The 22566-nt window shown below is 43.1% G+C and overlaps 1 protein-coding gene across 2 annotated transcripts; it reads left to right on the top strand.

Annotated features, from left to right (window-relative positions):
* The first annotated feature begins 1094 nt into the window (after nt 1-1094).
* Prkar1a (protein kinase cAMP-dependent type I regulatory subunit alpha) lies at nt 1095-22566 on the top strand. Of its 2 annotated transcripts, none has more exons than XM_069993157.1 (11): nt 1095-1196; nt 5045-5227; nt 11695-11865; nt 12632-12723; nt 12933-12994; nt 14048-14094; nt 14751-14909; nt 16693-16753; nt 18180-18301; nt 19401-19482; nt 20202-22566. In XM_069993157.1, exons 2-11 carry the CDS (start codon nt 5051-5053, stop codon nt 20372-20374), a joined length of 1146 nt encoding a protein of 381 aa, XP_069849258.1. In that variant the 5' UTR covers nt 1095-1196; nt 5045-5050; the 3' UTR covers nt 20375-22566. The 2 variants fall into 2 exon arrangements, with proteins under 2 accessions (XP_069849258.1, XP_069849257.1); XM_069993156.1 differs by lacking the exon at nt 1095-1196 and adding an exon at nt 1476-1615.

A 22566-nucleotide genomic window follows, 5' to 3' on the forward strand; every position in this document is an offset into this window, starting at 1 on the left:
TCAAAAACCGCAAATTCCTTCTTACACCACCCCCATAACTACCTTATCGCAGAACAGATGATCAGAATCAGAATCAAAATCAGTCATAGCTAGATAAAATAAATGGTCTCATAAACAGACCTGATATTATTGGCCTGGTGGATTGAGGGGGTAAGGCAATGCTGCCTCATTGTAGAACTACAATGGGGGTCATATAGTCTGACAGCTAGCTGCATTTAAAAGCAAAGGTGAAGTTAACTTAAAAATATTATGTAGCCCAAACATCTGGTAAGACATTTGACTTCTTCTCCTTACTACGTGTGAAATCTACACACACACACACACACACATGCACACGCGCACACGCGCGCACACACACATACACACACACACACACCCTCCCTTAGAACTATTTAGGATTCCACTGGAAGGGCTCCATGAGCATCAGTATTTTCAAAGGGCCCACTGTACTCATCTGTCGACTTTTTAAGTCTAAAATCTCCTCTGCTTTCCCCCCTCCCACCCCGATTCATTAGCAGAGACTCTATGGGTGGGGTGGGGTGGGTCGCTGGAGTAGAGAATTTCCCCAGTTTAGCATGGGTTTGGCTTGACAGCTGAGGTTTCTTGCTTGGTCTCAGGATCAAAGTACACCCTTTGCACTCCTCACCATGTCAGGATCAGACATCGATGATGGAAGGGGTTTTAGGTTCTAGAAGATCTCAGACCCTCCTCCTGGACCCTGACAGTCCTTTCCAGTGTCTTACAGTGACTGGCCAGGCCTCGGAGAGCAGTCGGCGGGGCCGGGTAGGGACTCGGCCGGGGTCGGATTTCCTGGACCGCGGGTCCCCGACAGGATGCGCAGCCGGCGGGGAGGGCGGTGGTGGGTGTGTGGGAGGGGGATGGACGGGGGGGGAAGGGGGAACAGTGGGAGGGAGTGTGGGACGGCGTGGGAGGGGGGGTCCGCCGGCCCGCACACCCCGGGATCTCCCCCGCAGGCCCGGGCCCGGGGCGGGGTCGCCCACCTGACATCCGAGACGCCCCACGTGGGCCGGCCGGGGGCGGGGCTGACGGGAGGGAGAAAAAGCCGAGACGCAGGGGGCGGGGTGGAGGCTGAAGCGGGAGAGGAGAGAGGCGAGGGGAACGGAGGGGAGCCGGAGAAGAGGGGACCTCACGAAGACCACCGCGGAGGGGGAGCCAGGAGACACCTGGACAGACAGGTCGGAGGGGGCAGGTGGAGGGAGGGAGGCGAGAATCGGGGTAGAGAGTCGGGGAGGAGGCGGTGGGAGGAAAGGGCTGGGGACGAGGGCCGTGGCCGGAGAAGGATGCCGGGGAGATGCGGGGCTAGGGTCTCCCGACGACCACTGTGTGCGGGGGGGGGGGGGGGGGAGGGGCAAGGGGAGGTAGAGCGGAGCCCCGGCGCCTTTAAGGTTGTCTAGGCAACGGCTCTGGCCAAAGCGAGGCGCATTGACGTCACCAGCCGGCCGCTGATTGGCTGCGGCCGGGTCGTTTCCGGTGGAGCCGCCGCCGAGCCGCTGTCGCCGAGTGGAGCGGGGCCGCGAGCAAAGCTCCGGAGGAAGCTCGGTCCCGCCGCAGCGTCCCACCCGCCAGTCCCCGCGGTCCCCGCCACCCGTCTCCGGTGAGTGGGTCCTGCCGGGGGGGTTCCCCCCTCCCCGCTACCGGGAGCTTCGTCACCCCGCCGTCCGTCTGGGGGCGCCGCACCGATCCAAGATGGCGTCACGGGGAGCGATTTGCAGGAGGACGGCCGCACCCCCTGCCCCTCCCCGGGGCCTGCTGCCGGCCTCGCGCCCCGGGCCGCGCCCCCCCCCCCCCCCCCGTCTCGGAAGCGGCACCCCGAGACCCCTCCTCCTCCCCCCCATCCCCCGCCAGGCGGCCGGCGGCGGCGCCCGGCCGAGGGGCTTCCCGCCGCCCCACCCCCGGCCTCCGGGCCGCGGCCCTCGGCGTCCGGCCGCCCCCGCCGCCTCCGGCCGCGCCCCGCTTCCTGAAGGACGGCGGCCGCCGCTTCTGGGTCTCCCATTTTTCAGACTCTCGGTCCCGGTCGCCGCCCGGGTTGTGGCCGATCTCCTACGCCGGGAACCGTCCGCCCCGCGGCCGGTGTTCCCCCCACCCCCACCCCGGAGGGAGGGCCTGCCACCCCCCCCCCCCCGCCCTCCGCGCGCCTCCCCGGCCCCCCTTCCCTTCCTCTCCCGATCGAATGCGTTTCTTCCCCCTTTTCGCTCGCCGCCTGCGGCCTGGCGACGGACGGGCGTCGGGTGAGGGGCGGCGGCTCGTGCCTTTCGTGGTCATGACCGTGGCCGAAGTGAAGGGCACATCGCTGTCCTTCCCCTCGAAGATAACGCCGGGCCCGTTAACCCCCGCGGCTCCGAGCCCGGGCGGGGCCGGCCGGCCGGGGGCCCCCGACCCGGGCCCCCGGAGTCGGTGCGTACAGCCGGGCTCCGTCCTTCCGGACGACGACCCCGAGGCCCCCGCCGTTCTTCGAGCAGCCTTCCGGGCATGCGGCCCTAAAGGGAATTTGGATTCTTTTTTTGTTTGTTTGTTTGTTTTTAAATCACAGCCGAATTTCCCGAAGGAGGTCTCCGGTGGGGTTTCTTATGCATGAAGCCCTTGCCGCGGCAGTTTATGGAAGTGGTTAATCACCTGGGGCTGGGGGTGGGCCCAGCTAACTCGTTGGGTTTCTAAACTCCAAATGTAGGATGAATTCAGGAACATTCGATTAAAAATATTAAGGCCAGTGACATTTGGTTGTTGAGGCGTTGTTTAGGCATTCACAGGATGCTTGGATTCATCTTGGGGAATCTTTGTTGTTTCTGGTCTGGTAATGCATTGGCTTTAAACAAAAATCCCATTTAAAAAAATGTAGTTGTACATCTGCTTAAGAAACAACAACCCAACCACCTTTTCATCTCTTACGCCCAGTTCGTCCATCTTTACTAAAGACCTGGTTTTAGAATGTGTTCTCTGGTCAGCCGAATACATATTTTGATATTTCTGAAATGGTGCTTTGAAGCATAAAAGGTCTGATTCATCATTGTTTGTGATGGCCTTCAATATTATTTGCAATGTGGGGAATTCTACCGAAGTGGATTTTTCGTTTCATGTGATTGCCTGACCTGGAAAAGTGGCCAGTATAAATCTTACAGTAAACAACTTGCTGTTTAGTGTTTTATTTCTCAAGTACCAGCAAGATTCTTTTTCTGTGGTTTCAAATTTATAAGCCTGTAGCCACAACTTTCTCATGGTCTGTTAATTACTCTGTTTGCTATTGACCTTTATCATGAAAGTTGTCAAAACAGAATGAGTAAGTGTAGAACTGTAGAATGAATAGCTTTTACTGGAGCATTGTTTCTTTTTTAATTTATAGTTTTATCCTAGTGGTTTTGTGTGCATTATAATTTGAAAGTGATCAGTATTGAATTTAGTTGCTATGGAGAGGGGAACTCATCTCTCACTCTTAATTGCTTAGTAATTAGGAATTGAAGGGAAAACAGTATGGATGACTGTTAAGTAGTTTTTACCTTTAGGGAAAGGTTAGTTGCTTACTATAATTTTTAATTTACTTGACATCAAGGTAGTTTGGACCCAGATCAGTTCACCATTCATCACTTCATCTGTGGAATCATGGTGCAGGCTTGAAATTTTCATGTTTTAACATACCTACTGTCCAGGTGAAGAAAATACTTTTGACAGTTTTCTGCCCAAATCATTTGTAGTTTATTTGATAGGGATCAAACACACACACACACACACACACACACACACACACACACACACACACACACACACACACACACACACACACACACACACACACACACACACACACACACACACACACACACACACACACACACATCCTGTACGAAGGAATTTCCCTTTTACCACAGGTAAATATATTATCATTTAAGGCTGAAGTCTGGTAAAAGATTCCAGAATAAAAGGTTGTTTTTAAAAGGTAGTAGAAAGCTGGGTGCTGGTGGCTCACACCTGTAATCCTAGCTACTCAAGAGACTGAGATTTGACAATTGCAGTTCCAAGCCAGCTTGGGCAAGAAAGTCCGTTAGGCTTTTATCTCCAATAAGGTACTCAGAAAAAGCTAGCAGTGGTGATGTGGCTCAAGTGGTACAACACTAGCCTTGAGCACAAAGAGACTCAGGGACAGTGCTCAGGTGCTGTGTTTTGAGTCCCAGGACCAGTTTTCCCCCTACCCACCCCCCAAAAAAAAGATAGTGTAGGTTCTGTTTGTGTTTCAGAAATGTTTGATTACAAGTGACAGTTGGCTATCAGTGCCTTTGCTGTAGTGGTTTGCTGAGTGACACTAGGACACACCCATGGGAGAGGAGCTCCACAGGGGAATCTCTGTGGGCTCAGTCCTTCCTTGCTCTCACGTAGAGTTGACTTATGTGCACTTTCTCTGTCCTGTCTACTATTTACACACTTCCCATGTCACTTTTTTTTTTCTAAGAGAACTGAATGAAATTCCCAGAGGGCCTGACTCCACAGCAGCCTGCCCCTGCAGGAGTGGCTCCTTTCTTCCTCCACTGGAGCTGAGGATAGTCCTCTCTTGTTTGTACTTACAGAGCTCAGATCCTACAGCAGGAGCTAAATGAAATATGTATTTGGAAGAGTGAAAATTACACACATTTTATACCCTAGTCCTCACGTCCCTGCTTTTAAACACCGCGTTTCAGGGCCCAGTGCTGGTGGCTGCTCTTGCTCAGGAGACTGAGATCTAAGGACTGTGATTTGAAGGGAGCTCAGGTAGCAAAGCCCATGCCACTTTTTATCTCCAGTTACCCATCAAAAAGCTGCTAGTGGAGGCTGGGCTCAAGACGTAAACTGAATGGATAAAGCTAATGGATCCAGGCCCTGAGTTCAAGCCCCAGTACTGGCACAAACAAAACAAGAACAGATAAAAATGAAATTTAGTGGGGGGGGGGTGGGAGGAAATACCTATGAATTTGTTGTCTAGTGAATTTAATAAGTCAAAAACCGAATTTATGTTTGTGCTTCCTAGTTTCTCTAAGCCTTTAATGCACTTTTTCTGCAGAGAACCATGGCGTCTGGCAATACTGCGGCCAGTGAGGAGGAGCGCAGTCTCCGAGAGTGTGAGCTTTATGTCCAGAAGCACAACATTCAGGCTCTGCTCAAAGACTCGATTGTGCAGTTGTGTACTGCGCGTCCAGAGAGACCCATGGCGTTCCTTAGGGAATACTTCGAGAGGTTGGAGAAGGTAAAGATAATTTGGGGAGAGGATGGGACAGTTACTAATTTTAATGCCCTAGAGTGTTGCCAACTAAGTCTTTTAGGAGAAAAGGAATTCTGCCCCAAATAAGTGTAAAACAAATTTAAATTAGAAATGCAATTAAGGCACTTGTAGCCATTTAAGAATTGTGTATAGAGGGGCTGGGAAGGTGGCTCAATGGTAGAGCGCTTGCCTTGCATGCCTGAGGCCCTGGGTTCGAGTCCTCAGCACCACATAAGCAAAAAGAAAAAAGCCGGAAGTGGCGCTGTGGCTCTGCTGGTAGAGTGCTAGCCTTGAGCTGAAGAGCTGAGGGATAGCACCCAGGCCCAGAGTTCAGGCCCCACAACCAGACTCCCCCCCCCCCCAAAAAAAAAAGAATTGTTTATAGAATTAATCAGAAAATGAGTCTTTTTGTGAGATTTCACTAATAAAGGATTTCCAAACATGATTCCTTGCAAGTTTCAATTAGTGTCTAACAGTGACTTCTTAGGACAGATGAATCCATCAAAAGTAGTACGTCAGTTGTAGGAAATGACAAATTCTGCTGAGTGCTGGTACCTCAAGCCTGCAATCTTTGCTACTCAGGAGGCCGAGACCTGAGAATTGTGGTTCAGAGCTAGCTCAGGCAGGAAAGTCCATGAGACTCTCATTTCCAGTTAATCACCAAAAAGCTACAAATGGAGCTGTGGTAGCTCAAGTTGTAGAGCACTAGTCTTGAGCAAAAAAAGCTCAGGAACAGGACTTTGTGTCCTGCCCTGAGTTCAAGCCCTAGGATAGGAAAAAAATAATAAAAAGAATTCTGTAGTACTTGAAAGCAACTCTTGATTTTCTTCAGGTAAGTGTAGGAAACTTACCCACCTTTAAAAACCAGTGTAATAAGACATTCGATTCTGGCTTGTAATTGACATTTCACAAATTCTGAATTAAGGAAATGTTTTACTGTGGGAATATAGAAAAGTTGATTACATACAGAGATACAGGTTGGGTGGCTAAGATTTTATATCATTCTTTTGGTTAGGACTTGTTTACCCTGGGAAAAAATTTAATTTTTAACCTTTGCTGTTCACCTGTGTTAAGTGTGACCTATGTGCATAGTACATACTTTTCAAAGCAAAAACAAAAAATTAGGACAATGTTTCAGTGCACTCAAAGAGATAATGAAAGAAAGTCTTTGGTCACCAGATGTTTCAAGTGGTTTATTTGATTGATTCTATAAATCAGTGGGATATATTTACAGTTTGCTTGTGCATGTTGGAGTTTTGAAGTAATTCGTAATGATCATGAGCCAACTGGAACATACTTCTTTGAGATTTGATAATCTAATTTTGTATGATACAAACATTTACATTATTTCACATAGGTCATAGCCACATGGTTTTAATAAAAGCATCTGTACACTAAGATTTAAAGCCATGTTTGGGAAGTTCAGTGGGCATGTATTTTTTATTTCCTTGAAAACCTTTAGGATTGATATTTAGTACCACAGTTATAATAATTGAAAACAAACAAACCAAGAACTGCTAAGCAGTCCCTATCAAAATAGCCTGCTGTCTTGGAATTGTAATCGAAGTTCTGCCTTTCTCATTTAAGCAATTTCTAAATAATGGAAGTGCTGGCCATGAGTGTTGGCAGTTTTGAAATCAAGTGCGTTCCTGGAGGTCTTGTTTTGAAATGGGTCACTGTAAGGTGATCTTACTTCTTTGGACATCAATAGAAATCATCAAATGAGGGGATTAAGTTGGTGAGACATGAAGTGTGTGTCTTTTTATAGGAGTGTTGAATGTGCGCTATTAGTTCCAAAGCCTGCATTTACCACAGCACTGTTAAGTACTAACCAAGGTAGAGAGCAATAAGTGATTATTAGGATATTTCTTTGCACTGTGCTTAAGTGTGTTTTGTTTTGCCCCCTCTCAAAGAAAGCTATAGCTTAACATACTTTTTCTGATAACTTACACATCTTTATCCACTTGAACCTACTTTTTTAGCCAAGAATGAACAATACACACCTAGACTTGGAAGTAATTAAGTTTTCAGCTTTGTAATAGGCTGTCCTTTGTATGTTAAGTGCTAATCTGTGTGCTTGAAATCACACCGTCATGTTTCATCAGCTCCTTTCCCATTTCCCCATTACCCAGGTTATATTTCTGTAACCTTCAACTATTCCGTAAGAAATTTACCCCCAAATCTCTATATTTGTTCCATTGAAAAACTTCTGTATTTTAATTCAGACCACTGAGAGGAATTCGAGTCCTCTTTTATGCATCTGTTTATGAGAACCTTGCCTGCCTGGTGGATTAGGGGAATTACAGCCAAGTGTCTTGGGCCAGGTACTGTGTGAACTTCGCATGTGTGCATACTCAGTTTTAGATGTGCCAGAGAGATAAATATCACCATTTTCCAGAGGCAGCAAGGAGGATTAAAACTTGGCTGTGGTCATATAACATAGTAGTCAGCTGTTACTACAGCGACATGTAACCACCAATTTCAGGGGCTTATTATACCATCAGCTCCTCAGGGCCCAGCCCATCCCATCTTGTCTTCATGTGTCTTGTTTTGGGGCTAAGTGGAAGGAACAGCCAACACACACACACACACACACACACACACACACACACACACACACACACACACACACACACACACACACACACACACACACACACACACACACACACACACACACACACACACACACACACACACACACACACACACACACACACACACACACACACGAAGAGGGGAAGGGGAGAGGGAGGGACGGAGAGAGAGAGAGAGAAAGAATGGTGTTTTCAAGGCAGAGAAAGGACAGCAGTCTAAGATGGGCGGGCAGGCAGGCAAAGCCAGACCACACTAGAGCATAATTGTGAGGCCAGACCTCAAGCTGGGGTGAAAGCTTTACTTCAGCTGCAGAGAAGAATGGCAAGGGCAGGGAGGGAACAAATAATTGTGACAATGTTAAGGAATTGGCAGGAGAGTGTCCTCATAAAGCACAAGTCAGTGTAGAACAAAATGCACAAGAGTCAGGAACATCATTAGCCAGTGAATAATCTGGGAAATGTTTTTAAGAAGCAAAACAGCCAGGTGCCGGTGGCTCACGCCTGTAATCCTAGCTACTCAGGAGGCTGAGATCTGAGGATTACGGTTCAAAGCCAGCCCGGGCAGGAAAGTCCTTGAGACTCTTATCTCCAATAAACCACTAGAAAACTGGAAGTGGCGCTGTGGCTCAAGCGGTAGAGCGCTTGCCTTGAGCTGAAGAGTGTAGGGACAGCGCCCAAGCCTAGAGTTCAAGCCCCACGACCGATCAAAAAAACAAAAAACAAAAACCCACAAAAAACAAAAGAAGCAAAACAGCTTAAGAGGGAGACTGAGTGAGGACTGCTAAGAGTGAGAGCATAAAGTGTGTGAAAAGACAGAGTAGAAATGACCTCGGCCCCGGCTGAGTTGTGCACACGAGGTTGTGTTCAGATTGCTGTTTTATGGCTCACTGTGATACTTCAAATCAGAATGCTTCTGTTGCTTCACAATTATCTTTACAGTTCAGTAAGCTAGAATGAATATGGTCCCTAGTGAGAGATGCCGTTTGTGCATTTTTTTAAAATGAAATTTGTGTGAAATGCTAATGAGTATAGCATTTATGTTTTTCTCCATCTCGTAGGTTTTAAACTTGGTGGAAACTTGAGTTTTGAAGTTCTGTGTTGATATGGAATAGGAATATGGGATAGGAAAACCTGGCTAGTTGTTGGAACTACCAGAATGAAAATGTTGTTGATTTGTTTGGGGGAAAAAAGTATATTTTCAATAGGTTATATACATGGTTGAAAACTCTGCAAAAGAGCTTCTTATTCTAATACGTGTATAGATACATGTTATCATCACGTTGGCCATTTCCAGTATTTTATTCTCTTATCTTAAAAATGAGGTATTATTATATAGATCCCAGGCTAGTCTCAAACTCAGGATTCTCTTGCCTCAGCTTCTTAATAGTTTGGGTGTGTTTATCATTTCACATATGGAATATCTTAGAATGAATTTCTAGAAGCAAATTACTAATGTTACTGAGGCAAGAAACAAATAGATTTATAATTATGTTATGATGTTAATGCTGTTTTTATTTCATTTATTTGCTTTGCTCGTTGTGGTTTTTACTCTTTCCCTTTTTCAGTTTGCAGTGCTGAGGTTTGAACTCAGGGCCTTGTACTGCTTGAGCTATGTCTCCCTCTCATTGTCTTTTTCCTTAATTAAAATTCTAGAGAAGTAAAGAATAATAATGATAAAAATTGAGCAGGATTCTTCTAATAGAAACAAAAGCACTTTGATAATAATTGTTCTAGACTTTTGTTGCATATGTAAAATTCCTTTTTAAGTGAAAGCTTGTTATTTATTTTATAAAGGGAGTTTCATTGTGATATGTTTGCACAATCATAAAATATAGAATTGTTGAACTTACCTTGATGCCAAAGGCAGAGCTAAGAACCATACAGGAAAAAAGAAAACTCTGGGTATATCCTTAGATAGGTTAAAATCAAATGTTTGTTTAAATAAGTGAAATGCTAAATTCATTTAGAATTTGAAAGATGGTTTAGAAAAATTGAAGACTGAGTTATTGAGAAAGTAGAAAATAACACATTTTTACAACTTTTCTTGGGGATAGTAGTGTTTTCTTTTTTTCTTTCCTGAGCCCTTGACTTTATATTCAAGGCCTTACATTTGCTAGGCTGGTGTTCTACCACTTGAGCCATGACTCCAGCCTAGCCTTTTGCTAGTTACTTTGGAGTTAGTCTAGAAAACTTTTCTGCTCAGGTTGGCTTTGAATTTTGATCTTTCAGATCTCATCCTCCTGAATACTAGGATTATGGATGCTAGCCTGACAACTCATTGCTTCCTGAGAGGATTTTTTTCCAAGGGGTGGGTGGGTGGGGGGGGGCGGTTTAGGAGTCTAGATTCAGGCAGGAGAATGTTTAGATGAGCTCAGTTTTTGTATGAGTTGGTTCAGTAAGTAGTAGTTTTAAAAACAGAGTTTTATTTTGACTTCCAAGTAGAACCCCGACTATAAGGAAAGTGTCATGAGCTGTGCTGGAGGAATATTGCTTACACTGGATATCACTGAATTTTTGGTGACCATCACACATTTCATAGTTTTATCTGGGTCCCAGCTCAGGCTCGTGTGCATGTTTGCAAGCTCAGGACTCTTTTGTGTGTTTTGTATGCCTAGTATAGGGCGTGGCTACAGGGCAGCCCCAGAAAATGCTTATGCAGTTAATGAAACTCACAGTATCTAGACATTCTTGCCTCACTTTTCTGTGCCTAAATTGTTTGTTCTTAAGAAAATATTCTAGGGGTATAGGGATTTCTCTTTGGCTAACTCTGCAGTAGCAAACACAAAATTTTGAGTTGCTCTTTTGTGTATCACAAATCATTGCTGTCAGTACATTCTTAGAATAGAAACTTTGTGTGTGGGGTGTGCGTGTGTGCGTACGTGTGTGTGTGTGTGTGTGTGTGTGTGTGTGTGTGTGTGTGTGTGTGTGTGTGTGTGTGTGTGTGTGTAAGGTTTGAACTCAGGGACCCATGCTTGCTAGGGCCGGTGCGCTACCACTTGAGCCACATCTTCAGCACACTATTGCTACTCTTTCTTTCTTTTTTTTTTGTTAGTCATGGGGCCTGAGCTCTAGGCCTGGGTGCTGTTCCTCAGCTCTTCAGCTCAAGGCTAGCACTCTACCACTTGAGCCACAGCGCCACTTCTGGCCTTTTATGCTTATGTGGTGCTGAGGAATTGAACATAGGGCCTCAGGCATGCAAGGCAAGCACTCTACCACTGAGCCACCTTTCCAGCCCCTTGTTACTCATTCTTGAGGTAGGGTCTCTAGTTTTTGGACTTTTTGCCCCTTTGGATTTTTTGCCAGCTTTGGAATGGGGTCCTTCCACTTACAGCTTTCTGTTTATCTGGGATCCCAGGCACACTTGGCTTACACTTGAGATGGTGGGGGTACTGGTCCTCATTTTTTTTTCTGGGCTGTCCTTGAACCACAGTCCTCATGCTTTCCACCTCCCAAGTAATTGGGGTCACAAATGTGAGCTGCCTGGACATCTAAGGAGTGCACGTGTGTGTGCGCGTGCGTGCGTGCGTGCATGTGCATTGGTCCTGAGGCTTGATGTCAGGATCTGGGCATTGTGCCTGAGCTTTTTGTTCAAGGCTGGTGGCTTTACCACTTGAGCCACAGTTCACGTTCATGGACATTTACATTTTTAATAAAATAACCTTTTCTTATCTTGAGAACATTCTTTCCGTACTTTATTTCTTCAGTTTTTCCTCATTAGGAATTTCTTTTTTGTCCTTCACTTACTCTGGTACTAGCAGAGATTTTGATATGATTTGAGATTACTATCATTGGAATATGTGAATACCAACTTCACATGCTGGTCATCTCAATTTACAAACGTATCATTTCTTTCAGGAGGAAGCAAAACAGATTCAGAGTCTGCAGAAAGCAGGTACTCGTGCGGACTCCAGGGAGGATGAGATCTCTCCTCCTCCCCCCAACCCAGTGGTTAAGGGTCGGCGGCGACGTGGTGCGATCAGCGCTGAGGTCTACACGGAGGAGGATGCTGCCTCCTATGTTAGAAAGGTACCATGCTGTCTGACAGGGGGAGACAGTTATTGACACCCTTCTGCAGGCCATCTGGTGTTCTTCAGTGAGACCATATAGTATTTTGCATAAAGGCTGCAGTACAGTCTTTGGGCACTGGGGGTGCCCAAAGGTACCCCTGTACCTGATTACCTGCAGGGCAGGTTGGTGAGTGGCACACATTTGTATTTCAGTGGAAGAAGCAGGCAGTACACATTGTTCTCTCTAGTCTCAGTGTCAGTGTTCTGATATTACGTAGTTCAGGTTTTGACTTTGAATCTTGTATCGTGAAGGCTTCCTTTAACCTAATCTGCCCTTGCCCAATCTGGAGCAGCCAGATTCTGTCCTTCAGAGAGAAGAGAATCCTGGGCACCCATCCGGCCTTATGAAACAGCACTATATGGTCACAGTTGTTAAAAGATGACTTCAAAAATGCTTTTGTCTCAATTAAAATCATTGCTTTAAAAAAAAAAATGCTTTTGTCTCAGAATAATGACCTTGGTCAAGTGATTTTTGGTGTTTGGTTAACTAGGAACCAAGAACTGGTTTTGTGTACAGGACTGGCTTCAGTAAAGGGGATTAATTAGTCATTATTTGTTTTTTACTTTGTGAATCAAAGGTAGTACAAATGTGTTGTAGAGAAATTTAATACAGAATATTCATGTGTAAATACCATTTTATGGCTTGACATTTCATTGAAATGCAGGGTACAGACCTGAGATATCTTTGGTTTATAATTTCCATTTGATTTGGAATTCTTTTTTAGGTAATACCGAAGGATTATAAGACAATGGCTGCCTTAGCCAAAGCCATCGAAAAGAATGTGCTGTTTTCACATCTTGATGATAACGAGAGAAGGTAGGCTGAAGTTCTTCTTTATTATATACTCTTTCCAGCCAAGCTGTGACCCTTAGGCCCCTGTCATCCTTGCAGGGCTTTTGATTGTTTGCTAAGTGGCAATCAGGACTGAAAGTCTGCAGGTTTCAATTCTGAAGTTAATGCTTGAAATCCTCAGAAGAGGCTCGTGAAATCTAACACTAGGTCTTTTTGCTCTCTCTGTCTCTCAGTGATATTTTTGATGCCATGTTTCCAGTTTCGTTTATTGCTGGAGAGACAGTTATTCAGCAAGGTAAGGGTTTTCCTTTGTGTAACGGGACTGCAGGGAGAATGGAGGGCTTTATTATTAGAGCTTGTTTTTCTTTGATCCTACTTTTTCCTCTGTTACACTGTTGGTTTTTTCTTTTTTAATTAAATGTTCTGTAAACATTCTACTTATGGGTTTGATATTTCTAACACAATTTTATAAAAATTGTTAAAATGCCTACGTCTTTAAATGCATGCAATATCTGAACAACATCGTGTGTCCTTTATGGTTTTCCTTTTTTTTGATATTAGGGTATTAGGGTTTGAATTCGGCTTGTTTACTAGGTGATGTTCTACCGTTTTTAGCTACATCTACAGCCTGCCTTTTTGCCGATTATTTTAGCGATAGTGTCTCTAGAACGTTTTTCCCTGTGCTGGCCTTAACCCCCTGTTCTTTATATTGATTATTAGCCTTTCATAAATAAAATGCCTATATTCTTCATAAAGTCTATCCAGGGGGTTTTGTGACAACATATGGTAACCTGAGGTTTTTGGATCTCTTTTTTTTTTTTTTTGGCCAGTCCTGGGGCATGAACTCAGGGCCTGGGCACTGTCCCTGAGCTGCTTTTTGCTCAAAGCTGGCGCACTACCCCTTGAACCCCAGCGCAACTTCCAGCTTTTAAAATTTATATGGTCCTGAGGAATTGAACCCAGGGCTTCATGCATGCTAGGCAAATACTCTACCGTCAAGCCACGTTCCTAGCCATCTTTCTTTTTTTTTCTTCACATTTTCATAGGTCTTCATTAAGCATTTTATCCTTCTGTGGTGGTCTTATATTTTGCTATTGACTAGTTTTGTTGTTTCTAGTGTTTCTGTCAGCAACAGAAACAGCAGTTATCAACTTTGTACCCATGTGAGATGACTATGAGAGTGATCAGTTTCATGACTTTAAAAACACATTGAAAATGTTTTTTTTAAATTGCAGACTGTGTTAACGTACACTGTTCTTTCACAAAATGAGTTGAGTCATTTTACACTAATTTGGTTGTTTCAGTTTCTTTCATTTGGAATATGATCCTCACTTTTTTACTCTTGTAGGTGATGAAGGAGATAACTTCTATGTGATTGATCAAGGAGAGATGGATGTAAGAGATTTAATAATAGCAAAAACTATGTCATTAATCTTAAAAAGCAATGTATTTGTATTTAGTCCATGTAAGCCTTATAGTGTTTGTGGAAGGACTCTTACAGCCCTTGCCTGTCAGAATCTATCGATAGCTTCACCAAGTATTTTTGTGACACAGATGGTTTTTAAAGGTAATTTGTCTAGCTAGGCATGCAGTTGCCAGCTTGTGCTGTAGACATAGGATATGCATGCATGTTGAGAAGACAGTGGAAGGGGCAGTTAGCTAGACCTAGCCATTAGCTACGAACTTAACACAGCTTTCTCTTTCAGTGAGTCCTGTTCACAAATGAAATGGGGATAAGAATAACATTGATCTTGTAGGATTCTTAGGAAGTTTAGTAAAACGCTTAGTTCTTCAAGTGCACATCATGTGTACAGTATTTGGCACCTGTTTCCCCTTATCTATCCCTACAGAGCACTTTTCCTCATTGTCAGATAGTTGGGCATTTAATTCATTGTTACAAGTAACTATTTTGTTCTGCTGTGTTCTGCAAACATAGTGTCAACAATTTTTGAAAACACCCTCTAGATTCTGGCTTTTTACAAAGGTTTGTCAATTTGGACATACTTGTATATGTAAATGAAACCATTTATTTGATGACTTCTTCATTTTAGGTGTACGTCAACAACGAGTGGGCAACTAGTGTTGGGGAAGGAGGGAGCTTTGGAGAACTTGCTCTGATTTATGGAACACCCAGAGCAGCCACTGTCAAAGCCAAGACAAATGTAAAACTGTGGGGCATTGACCGAGACAGCTACCGAAGGATCCTTATGGTAAGACTCATGGTTTTGGGTGTGTGTTTAGCATTTTGGTCTTTGTAACTTGGTGAGCTTCGTATAGAGTATTTTTGAATGGTTAAGTCCTAGCTAAATGTATTGACCGGTCTGAATGGCTTTCTTAAATTTTTGCAGTACCCTTCTGGCTGTTTAGAAATATGAAGTCTGATTCAAACTTTTGATTTTTTTTCCAGTTGTGATATATGTATGTATACATCCATACATGCAGTACGTATTGTGTGTGTGTGTATACTTAGAAATGTTTCTGTATTTCTGTTGTCTTTTTTTTTTTTTGGGTCTGGTCGTGGGGCCTGAACTCTGGGCCTGGGCGCTGTCCCTTAGCTCTTCAGCTCAAGGCTAGTGCTCTACCACTTGAGCCACAGCGCCACTTCCGGCTTTTTTTCTTTTTGCTTATGTGGTGCTGAGGAATTGAACCCAGGGCCTCATGCATGCAAGGCAAGCGCTGTACCACTGAGCCACCTTCCCAGACCATGTTTCTGTATTTCTGTAGACCCCGGCTGATACCAAGATCCACAAATGCTTAAGTATCTTATCTAAAATGCATAATGTATGCATATAACTATTGCGTTTCTTCTATATGCTTTAAATTATCTCTAGATTATTTTTGATACGTAGGCACAGTAAACACTATGTAAATAGTTGTATTATTCAGGAAACAGTGACAAGAAACAAGTCTGTAGATGTTCAGTAGGCCGGTTTTTTCCCCTTGAACTTTATTTCATTTTATTTATTTATTTATTTATTTTTTTGGGTCTGGTCGTGGGGTCTGAACTCTGGGCCTGGGCGCTGTCCCTCAGCGTTTCAGCTCAAGGCTAGTGTTCTACCACTTGAGCCACAGTGCCATTTCCAGCTTTTTTCTGCTTACGTGGTGCTGAGGAATTGAACCCAGGACCTCATGCATGCGAGGCAAGCACTCTACCACTGAGTCACTTTAATCTGCAGTTGGTCAGATTTGCACACGTGAAACTTGAAAATAGGGCAGGTGTGTGTGTGTGTGTGTGTGTGTGTGTGTGTGTGTGTGTGTGTGTGTGTGTGTGTGTGTGTGTGTGTGTGTGTGTGTATGTATGTGTCACATACACTTCTATATATGTAGGTAGATACGGTTTTCTGTTGGGTGGGGTGGGGCTAAGGTCATTTACCATGTCAACAAAGTTCATTACAAACGGATAAACTTAACAAACTTTGTAGAGAAGACAGCTTGAATATGTTTGGGACTATAGAACATGTATTCTCATATATCCCCTCCTTTGTTTTTTTATTTTTACTTCACTGTGTGGGGGATTGAAACTGTGGGGCAATATTTGGACCTGGAGTCTAGACAGCTACAGTCTCATACACTGCTTTGGTTAATGTTTTGAGAACTGATCTTTTGCCTGTTTGATATTTCATGATTTGGTGAGGCTCTGAGCCACCTTTGGGCATACATACACTCAGCATTCCTTGTAGAACATTGTACAAGCTTTTTTTTTTTTTTTTTTTACTGAGTTGGGCAGGAGCTCATAAAGCAAAATGATTACAAATGAAGAGGTAGTAGCACCAAGTTGATACTTGTTTGTGTGTGTGCTGGTACTGGGACTTGAACCCAGGGCTTCCAGCTGTCACGCAGCTTTTTCACTTAGGCTGGTGCTCTACATCTCCAGTTCCATTGGCTTTTTTTTTTCTTCTTCTTTTTTTTAGTTTATTTGGAACTTGGTACTTATTGTTCTATAGCATTGTGTAAAATTGCATGGGGATTTGACTTGTTATTTTTTGTTCATAGGGAAGCACGCTGAGGAAGAGGAAGATGTATGAAGAGTTCCTTAGTAAGGTGTCTATTTTAGGTAAGTTTTGAAAAATTAACACAGCATTATTAAAGTTATTAAAGAATTTACTATATTTGATAGTATTCTGTCTCAACTGATTTACATTTTGTTTGCTAATAGTAATGAAAAACACTGGGATTGTTACTTGACAGTATTAAAGGTTTGACAGAATTGAAAGTAGTTTTAAAATGCTTGAATTTACTAACATATGACAGACCCCTCAATTAGATACAGAGATAAAAAGGCTGAGAGTATCCTTCTCCAGTGACTTCTGTGTCTGTTTAGTCATTGATGGAAAGTATTTCTGGAAAGTGGGAAAATTTAGTATCATATGCTGGTAAACTCTGAAAAGACAGATGCTGGACTTGTTCAAATTTAAGAGTAAAGCAGGCTAATTGGACATAGTACAGTGTTGTTATGGAGACTAGCAAACATTGTTAGAACCTGTTTTTTAATGCTTTTTATAAATAGCAATCTTTTGCCATTGTTTCATTAAGTGATTTGGCTTTTTCCCCTGGTCATTTGCCATTTGAAATACTTACTTGGACTAAGCATCTTGAATATTAGTTTGAACTTGAGAAATAAGTTCTAGCTCCTCTTGTTGGTCTATATAAATAAATTCAGTGGAGGCTTTGAAAGATTAAGTTATTTCTTTGAACCTTTGGGAAAATGTGGATGGTGTACTGTAACTGTTGATAGATGTCTACAGGAGTATAATGATCACCTTTATTTTTTTTGTGCTGGTCCTGGGACTTGAACTCAGGGCCTGGGCACTGTTGTCAGGCTTTTGTGTTCAAGGCTAATGCTTTACCAGTTTGAGCCACAGTGTCATTTCCAGCTTTGTAGTAGTTACTTGGAAGCTCAGGCTGGCTTTGAACCGAGATCCTCCTGAGCAGGATCACAGGTATGAGCCACCCATGCCCAGCTAATGAGGTCAAATTTTTTTTTTTTTTTTTTTTTTTTTTAGTCCTTTGCTATTGGGTACAGTTGGTGTAAATTAACCTGAATACTCATACTAGAAGTGAGGCTCTAAGTCCTCCTAAGACTAGAAGTAATTGAACACGGATGGAGGTGCTAGTGCCGTAAGACATCACTAGTCAGAATGTTGAATGGGCTTGGCTATGTGGCTGAATCTGTATACGTTAGTTTTGATTGGTTGTAGGGCTTAAGCTCAGGGCCTGAGCATAGTCCCGAGCTCCTTTTGCTCAAGGCTAGCACTCTTTGCTTTGAGCTACTCCACTCCACTTCTGGTTTTCTGGTGGTTAATTGGAGATAACTCAGGGATTTTCCTGCCTGGGCTAGCTTTGAGCTATAATTCTCTGGTCTCAGCTTCCAGACTAGGATTACAGGTGTGAGCTACCAGCACCTGGCTCTGTATACTTTTTGTTTTAAAAATTTCAGCAACACCAACCATGTAGCAATTCTCTTGAGTGTTGTTTTTCAGAGTCTCTGGACAAGTGGGAACGCCTGACAGTAGCTGATGCCTTGGAGCCAGTTCAGTTTGAAGATGGACAGAAGATTGTGGTGCAGGGAGAGCCAGGGGATGAGTTCTTCATTATTTTAGAGGTAAAGAATTCTGCATTTGAATTTTTTTTTTTGTTTGTTTGAGGTACTGGGGATTGAACCTGGGGCCTTAGGCTTCCAAGGCAAATACTCCAATACTTGAGCCATGCCCTAGTCCTTTTGCTTTTAGTTTGTTTTTCAGATAGAGCCTCAGGCTCTGAGGAAGCTTTCTAATCAGATGTTGATCTTTGTCTTTCCTACTGAAAAGCTGGGATTACAAGCCTGTGATACTATCCCTGGCTGAATTCCATTTTTTACAACGTTATATACCATACCAAAGGAGTCTCATTCTCATTTGTCCTTCTTAAGTTTTTAAGAATACTTGACAGTTTTATTTAAAAATTAGCTTTTACTGTGAAATACAGTTGTTGGCTTTTCTGCGTAGCCACTGTAATTTTAAAATTAAAACAACAAAAAGAGGTTTGACTTAGAATTCTGGCAAGGGCCTCAGACACGAATAACAATATCCTGAGTTACCCCCAACTCTATTACTCTTTAGCATGCAAGCAAAAAAGCAAGAACAAAGAACAACTCCCAACTTTGAGGCATTTGGTGTGACAGATTGTGTTGTACCATCTTTGTTAAAATGTGTTTGGGCTCTTTGGCAAACAAGGATCAAAGGGAATAGTTTAGATTCTAAATGTTACTGTGTTTTATATCTTTATAATCCCTGGAAATGTATAGCAGATAATATTGCCTGCCAGGCAGATCCAAATAGCAGATTCAAAAACTGAATTGCTATAGTGTAGAAGCAGCCAGACAAGTGTAGGTGGATGAGAGTAATATTTTCACAAAATTTAATTCAAAGATAGGCAGTGAGCTAGCGTTGGCCCACTGCCTACAGTTTGCCAGCCTGACGGAATTCTGTTACCGTATCTTAACTTGACCTTGCTAGCCAGGGTCATTTGATAAATGGAAATCAAAGCTTATATGCTGACATGTCAGTCTTCTTGTATTGTCTGAACTCAGATGAGTTGAAATAACCATCAATGAATCTTTTACCCTTTTTTTTTTTTTTGCAATGTACCTAAAGTGACAAGGGTATTTCAAATGGCACTCTGATTAGTTCTTCAGTTTGAGCTTCTTGGTGGTTTTATTGCAGGGGACAGCTGCTGTGCTACAGCGTCGGTCAGAAAACGAAGAGTTTGTTGAAGTGGGACGATTGGGGCCTTCTGATTATTTTGGTATGTTGGAATGCCTCACAATGAAAGCAGTTTTTAAAGTTGGCGCTTAGTGAGACGCTGTCGTCCGTTTCTGTCCTGAGATTTATCTATTTCTTTGTTAGTTTATTTTTTTATTTTTGTCGGTCGTGGGGCTTGAACTCTGGGCTTGGGCGCTGACCCTGTGCTCTTCAGCTCAAGGTGAGCGCTCTACCCTTTGAGCCACAGCGCCACTTCCTGTTTTCTAGGGGGGTGAGGGGGGACGGGGGGGGGCCGTTATTGGAGATACGAGTCTCACAAACTTTCCTGCCTGGGCTGGCTTTGAACTGCAATCCTCAGATCTCAGCCTCCTGAGTTGCTAGGATTACAGGTGTGAGCCACTGGCGTCCGGCTTTGTTAGTTTATTTGAAATAAACTCTCGCTACATAGCCTGGCCTGGCCTCAAGCTTGCTGTCTGCAGCCTGAGTGTTGGGATCATAGGTGTGTACCACCATGCCTGATGAATTTTAGTTTTTTGACTTTTGGCTCTTTTATTCTCAGAAAAATACTCTGAGATGATGTTGTTTTACTCAATTAATAGGTTGACCTGTTGCTTCCTTTCTGTCGGGCAGTAATTTTTCTGGCTGTGCAGAAATGGTGCAGTCTGTATTAGCTCCCTGAGCTCCGTCTTTAGTTTCCTGTCCCGGCGGGCAGTGGCTGCTGTTGGCCTGTGCCTGCGCTTACCTGCTGTTCTCTTGTTTCAGGTGAGATCGCACTGCTGATGAACCGCCCTCGTGCTGCCACAGTGGTGGCACGTGGCCCCTTGAAGTGCGTCAAGCTGGACCGGCCTCGGTTTGAACGTGTCCTTGGCCCCTGCTCAGATATCCTCAAACGAAACATCCAGCAGTACAACAGTTTCGTATCACTGTCTGTCTGAAATGTGCCTCCTGTGCCTGTGCCTCCCTCCTCCTCTCCCAGTTCGTGCTTCACTCATGCAGACTGCTTCGTCTTCCCAGTGTGCAGCGCCCCGCGGCCCCCGGCACTGCAGCTTCGTGTCTCTTTATATTAAAAGTTGCTTTTATTGCACCATTTTTAATTTGGAGCATTAACTGAATGCTATCACAAATAAATAGAAAGAGTGAGTTCTATGGACTTTGCTGTCCCTGCTTCTCTCTGTGCAGTGTTAGGGTTCAACCTGGGTGGTGAGTGCCATGCTTGTTGGTGAGGGCGGATCCCAGCACCAGTGAATTACCTTAGAGTGATGGTGTACAAGATATTTTTTTTTTTGTAAGTGACATAATTTCCCAATATAAGCATATTTAGATGGTGGCCATATATGCTGTATTTCTTTAGTAACTGATTTCTCATTAACTTCTAAGGATTAGAAAAAAAATGGATATAGAAAAATCTTAGACTAGTAGAAAGACACCTGCCTGTAATTAAATTAGTTTAAGGGTGAAAGAAATGCCCATTATTGTGAATGATCAGATGGATACGATTGGTTCAGGTGTTATTTTCCTCTTTTTAACCTGAATTTTTTTTTTCTTCTGAAGCTAATTTGCCTGATTTGCTTTTGTCTTTTAATGAATGTTTCTTCTCCAGCTCTGAAATATTTTTAGGTGAGGTTTCTACTTGTCTTTTAAATTTGAAACCAAATCATAGACTGCAGTTCCTGGTTGGCCATGTAGTTGCACCTGCCTCAGATCCCAGGTTCTGGTAAGGCCTTTACTTACCCTGCTGGTGCCAAATACTGATCATTACAAGTGGAATTGAAATTTGGTGTTCTGCTCTTGGTTTATTTAGAGCTTGTGGCTAATGTGAGCCCTTCAGTTGATGCCAGGATAATCTCCTTGATTCCAGGAGGTTGGCTTTGCTGGAAATAACAGATGGAAGGAACTTGGAGTTGATGGTGGAGACAGTGTTGCAAACTGAATGCTGGGAGATTTGGGAAGATGTTTTTTTTTTATTGGCCTAACCTTTTCTCTTTCATGTTTATGTCAGCTAGAATTGGGGGTGGGGGTTTGGGGGGTAGGATAGGGTAAGGTTGTATTTGTTGGGCCCTGCTGTCCTGTCTAGACTTTCTTCCTCAGGCAAACTTTTTTTTTTTTTTTTTTAAACTAGTGTTTTGAGTCTTAACTGTATTTCAGTATTTTCCAGCCTTGTGTTACATTATTCCAATGATACATGCATTGGTTTATGTTAATTTTTTTTTAAACAAAGTTTCCCAGTTCTGTAATGTAGGCACTTTAGTTTTCATTGTGATTTATATTGGATGTAGGGTTTTATTTGGGAGTGGCTGTAAGCATTTTCCATCTGTGTGAGGGTGGTTTTGATGAATAATCCTCTCCTATCCTTTCCCAGTAATCGGTAAAATTGGTCATGGTAGGTTTTTTTTTTCATAGATTGGCAATGTTTTTAGGTTGTTACTGACTTTGGAGTAGAAATCTGGGAAAGAAGTTCTATTTAACTTTTTAGTGTGGGGTAGAAACCTACCCTAGTACAAATTTTTTAATTTCCATAATTCTCTATACTGAATGAATGTTTTCTGATTTGTACTTATCTTTGTGTTTGGCTACCTTTTTATATTTAAAAAATTGAAAATAAAAGTTATGTTATTAGCTTAAAGCTTGATTTGATCTTTGTTTAAATGCCAAAAATGTACTTAAGTGAATTATATAGAATGCAGTAAGAGTGCATTTTCTTCTATGTATATAATCATGTTCGTGTATATTTAGATACATATACTACTTTCTAAATGAGTTTTATTCAAATTATTTGGCTTGCTGTTTATCCCCTTTTGTAGTTTTTACTCTTAGACATTTGAAGATAAGTCTAAGTTAAACATTACCACATTTCAAGCTTTATTTTTGTGCAATTTAAGTATGTGTGAGAAGTTACAATTGGCATAATTTATCTTAGTTGGTATTCGGGATAGAAGTTACTTCTGGATTTGGGGAGTGAATTTATGAGATCTGCTGCTCTAGAAAGTGTAGACGGCCAAAGGACCATTCTGTATTGTTTCCTGGTTACTAGTCTAATTATACTGTGTGCGCTAATATATGCTGTTCTTTTTGTTCTAGATTGTCGTAATGGTAGGTCAAATAATAAAAAGCGATTAAATAATTTAAA

This window comes from Dipodomys merriami, unplaced genomic scaffold (assembly GCF_024711535.1).
Source record: "Dipodomys merriami isolate MVZ:Mamm:240054 unplaced genomic scaffold, mDipMer1.0.p SCAF_42, whole genome shotgun sequence".
Taxonomy (NCBI): Eukaryota; Metazoa; Chordata; class Mammalia; order Rodentia; family Heteromyidae; genus Dipodomys; species Dipodomys merriami.

Bases quoted from the DNA above. Each gene is read 5' to 3' on its own strand.
- Prkar1a (XM_069993157.1), top strand. From the start codon at position 5,051: ATGGCGTCTGGCAATACTGCGGCCAGTGAGGAGGAGCGCAGTCTCCGA. The intron at 11,866-12,631 runs GTACCATGCTGT...ATTCTTTTTTAG, and splicing joins CTGCCTCCTATGTTAGAAAG to GTAATACCGAAGGATTATAA. The intron at 16,754-18,179 runs GTAAGTTTTGAA...GTTGTTTTTCAG, and splicing joins TAGTAAGGTGTCTATTTTAG to AGTCTCTGGACAAGTGGGAA.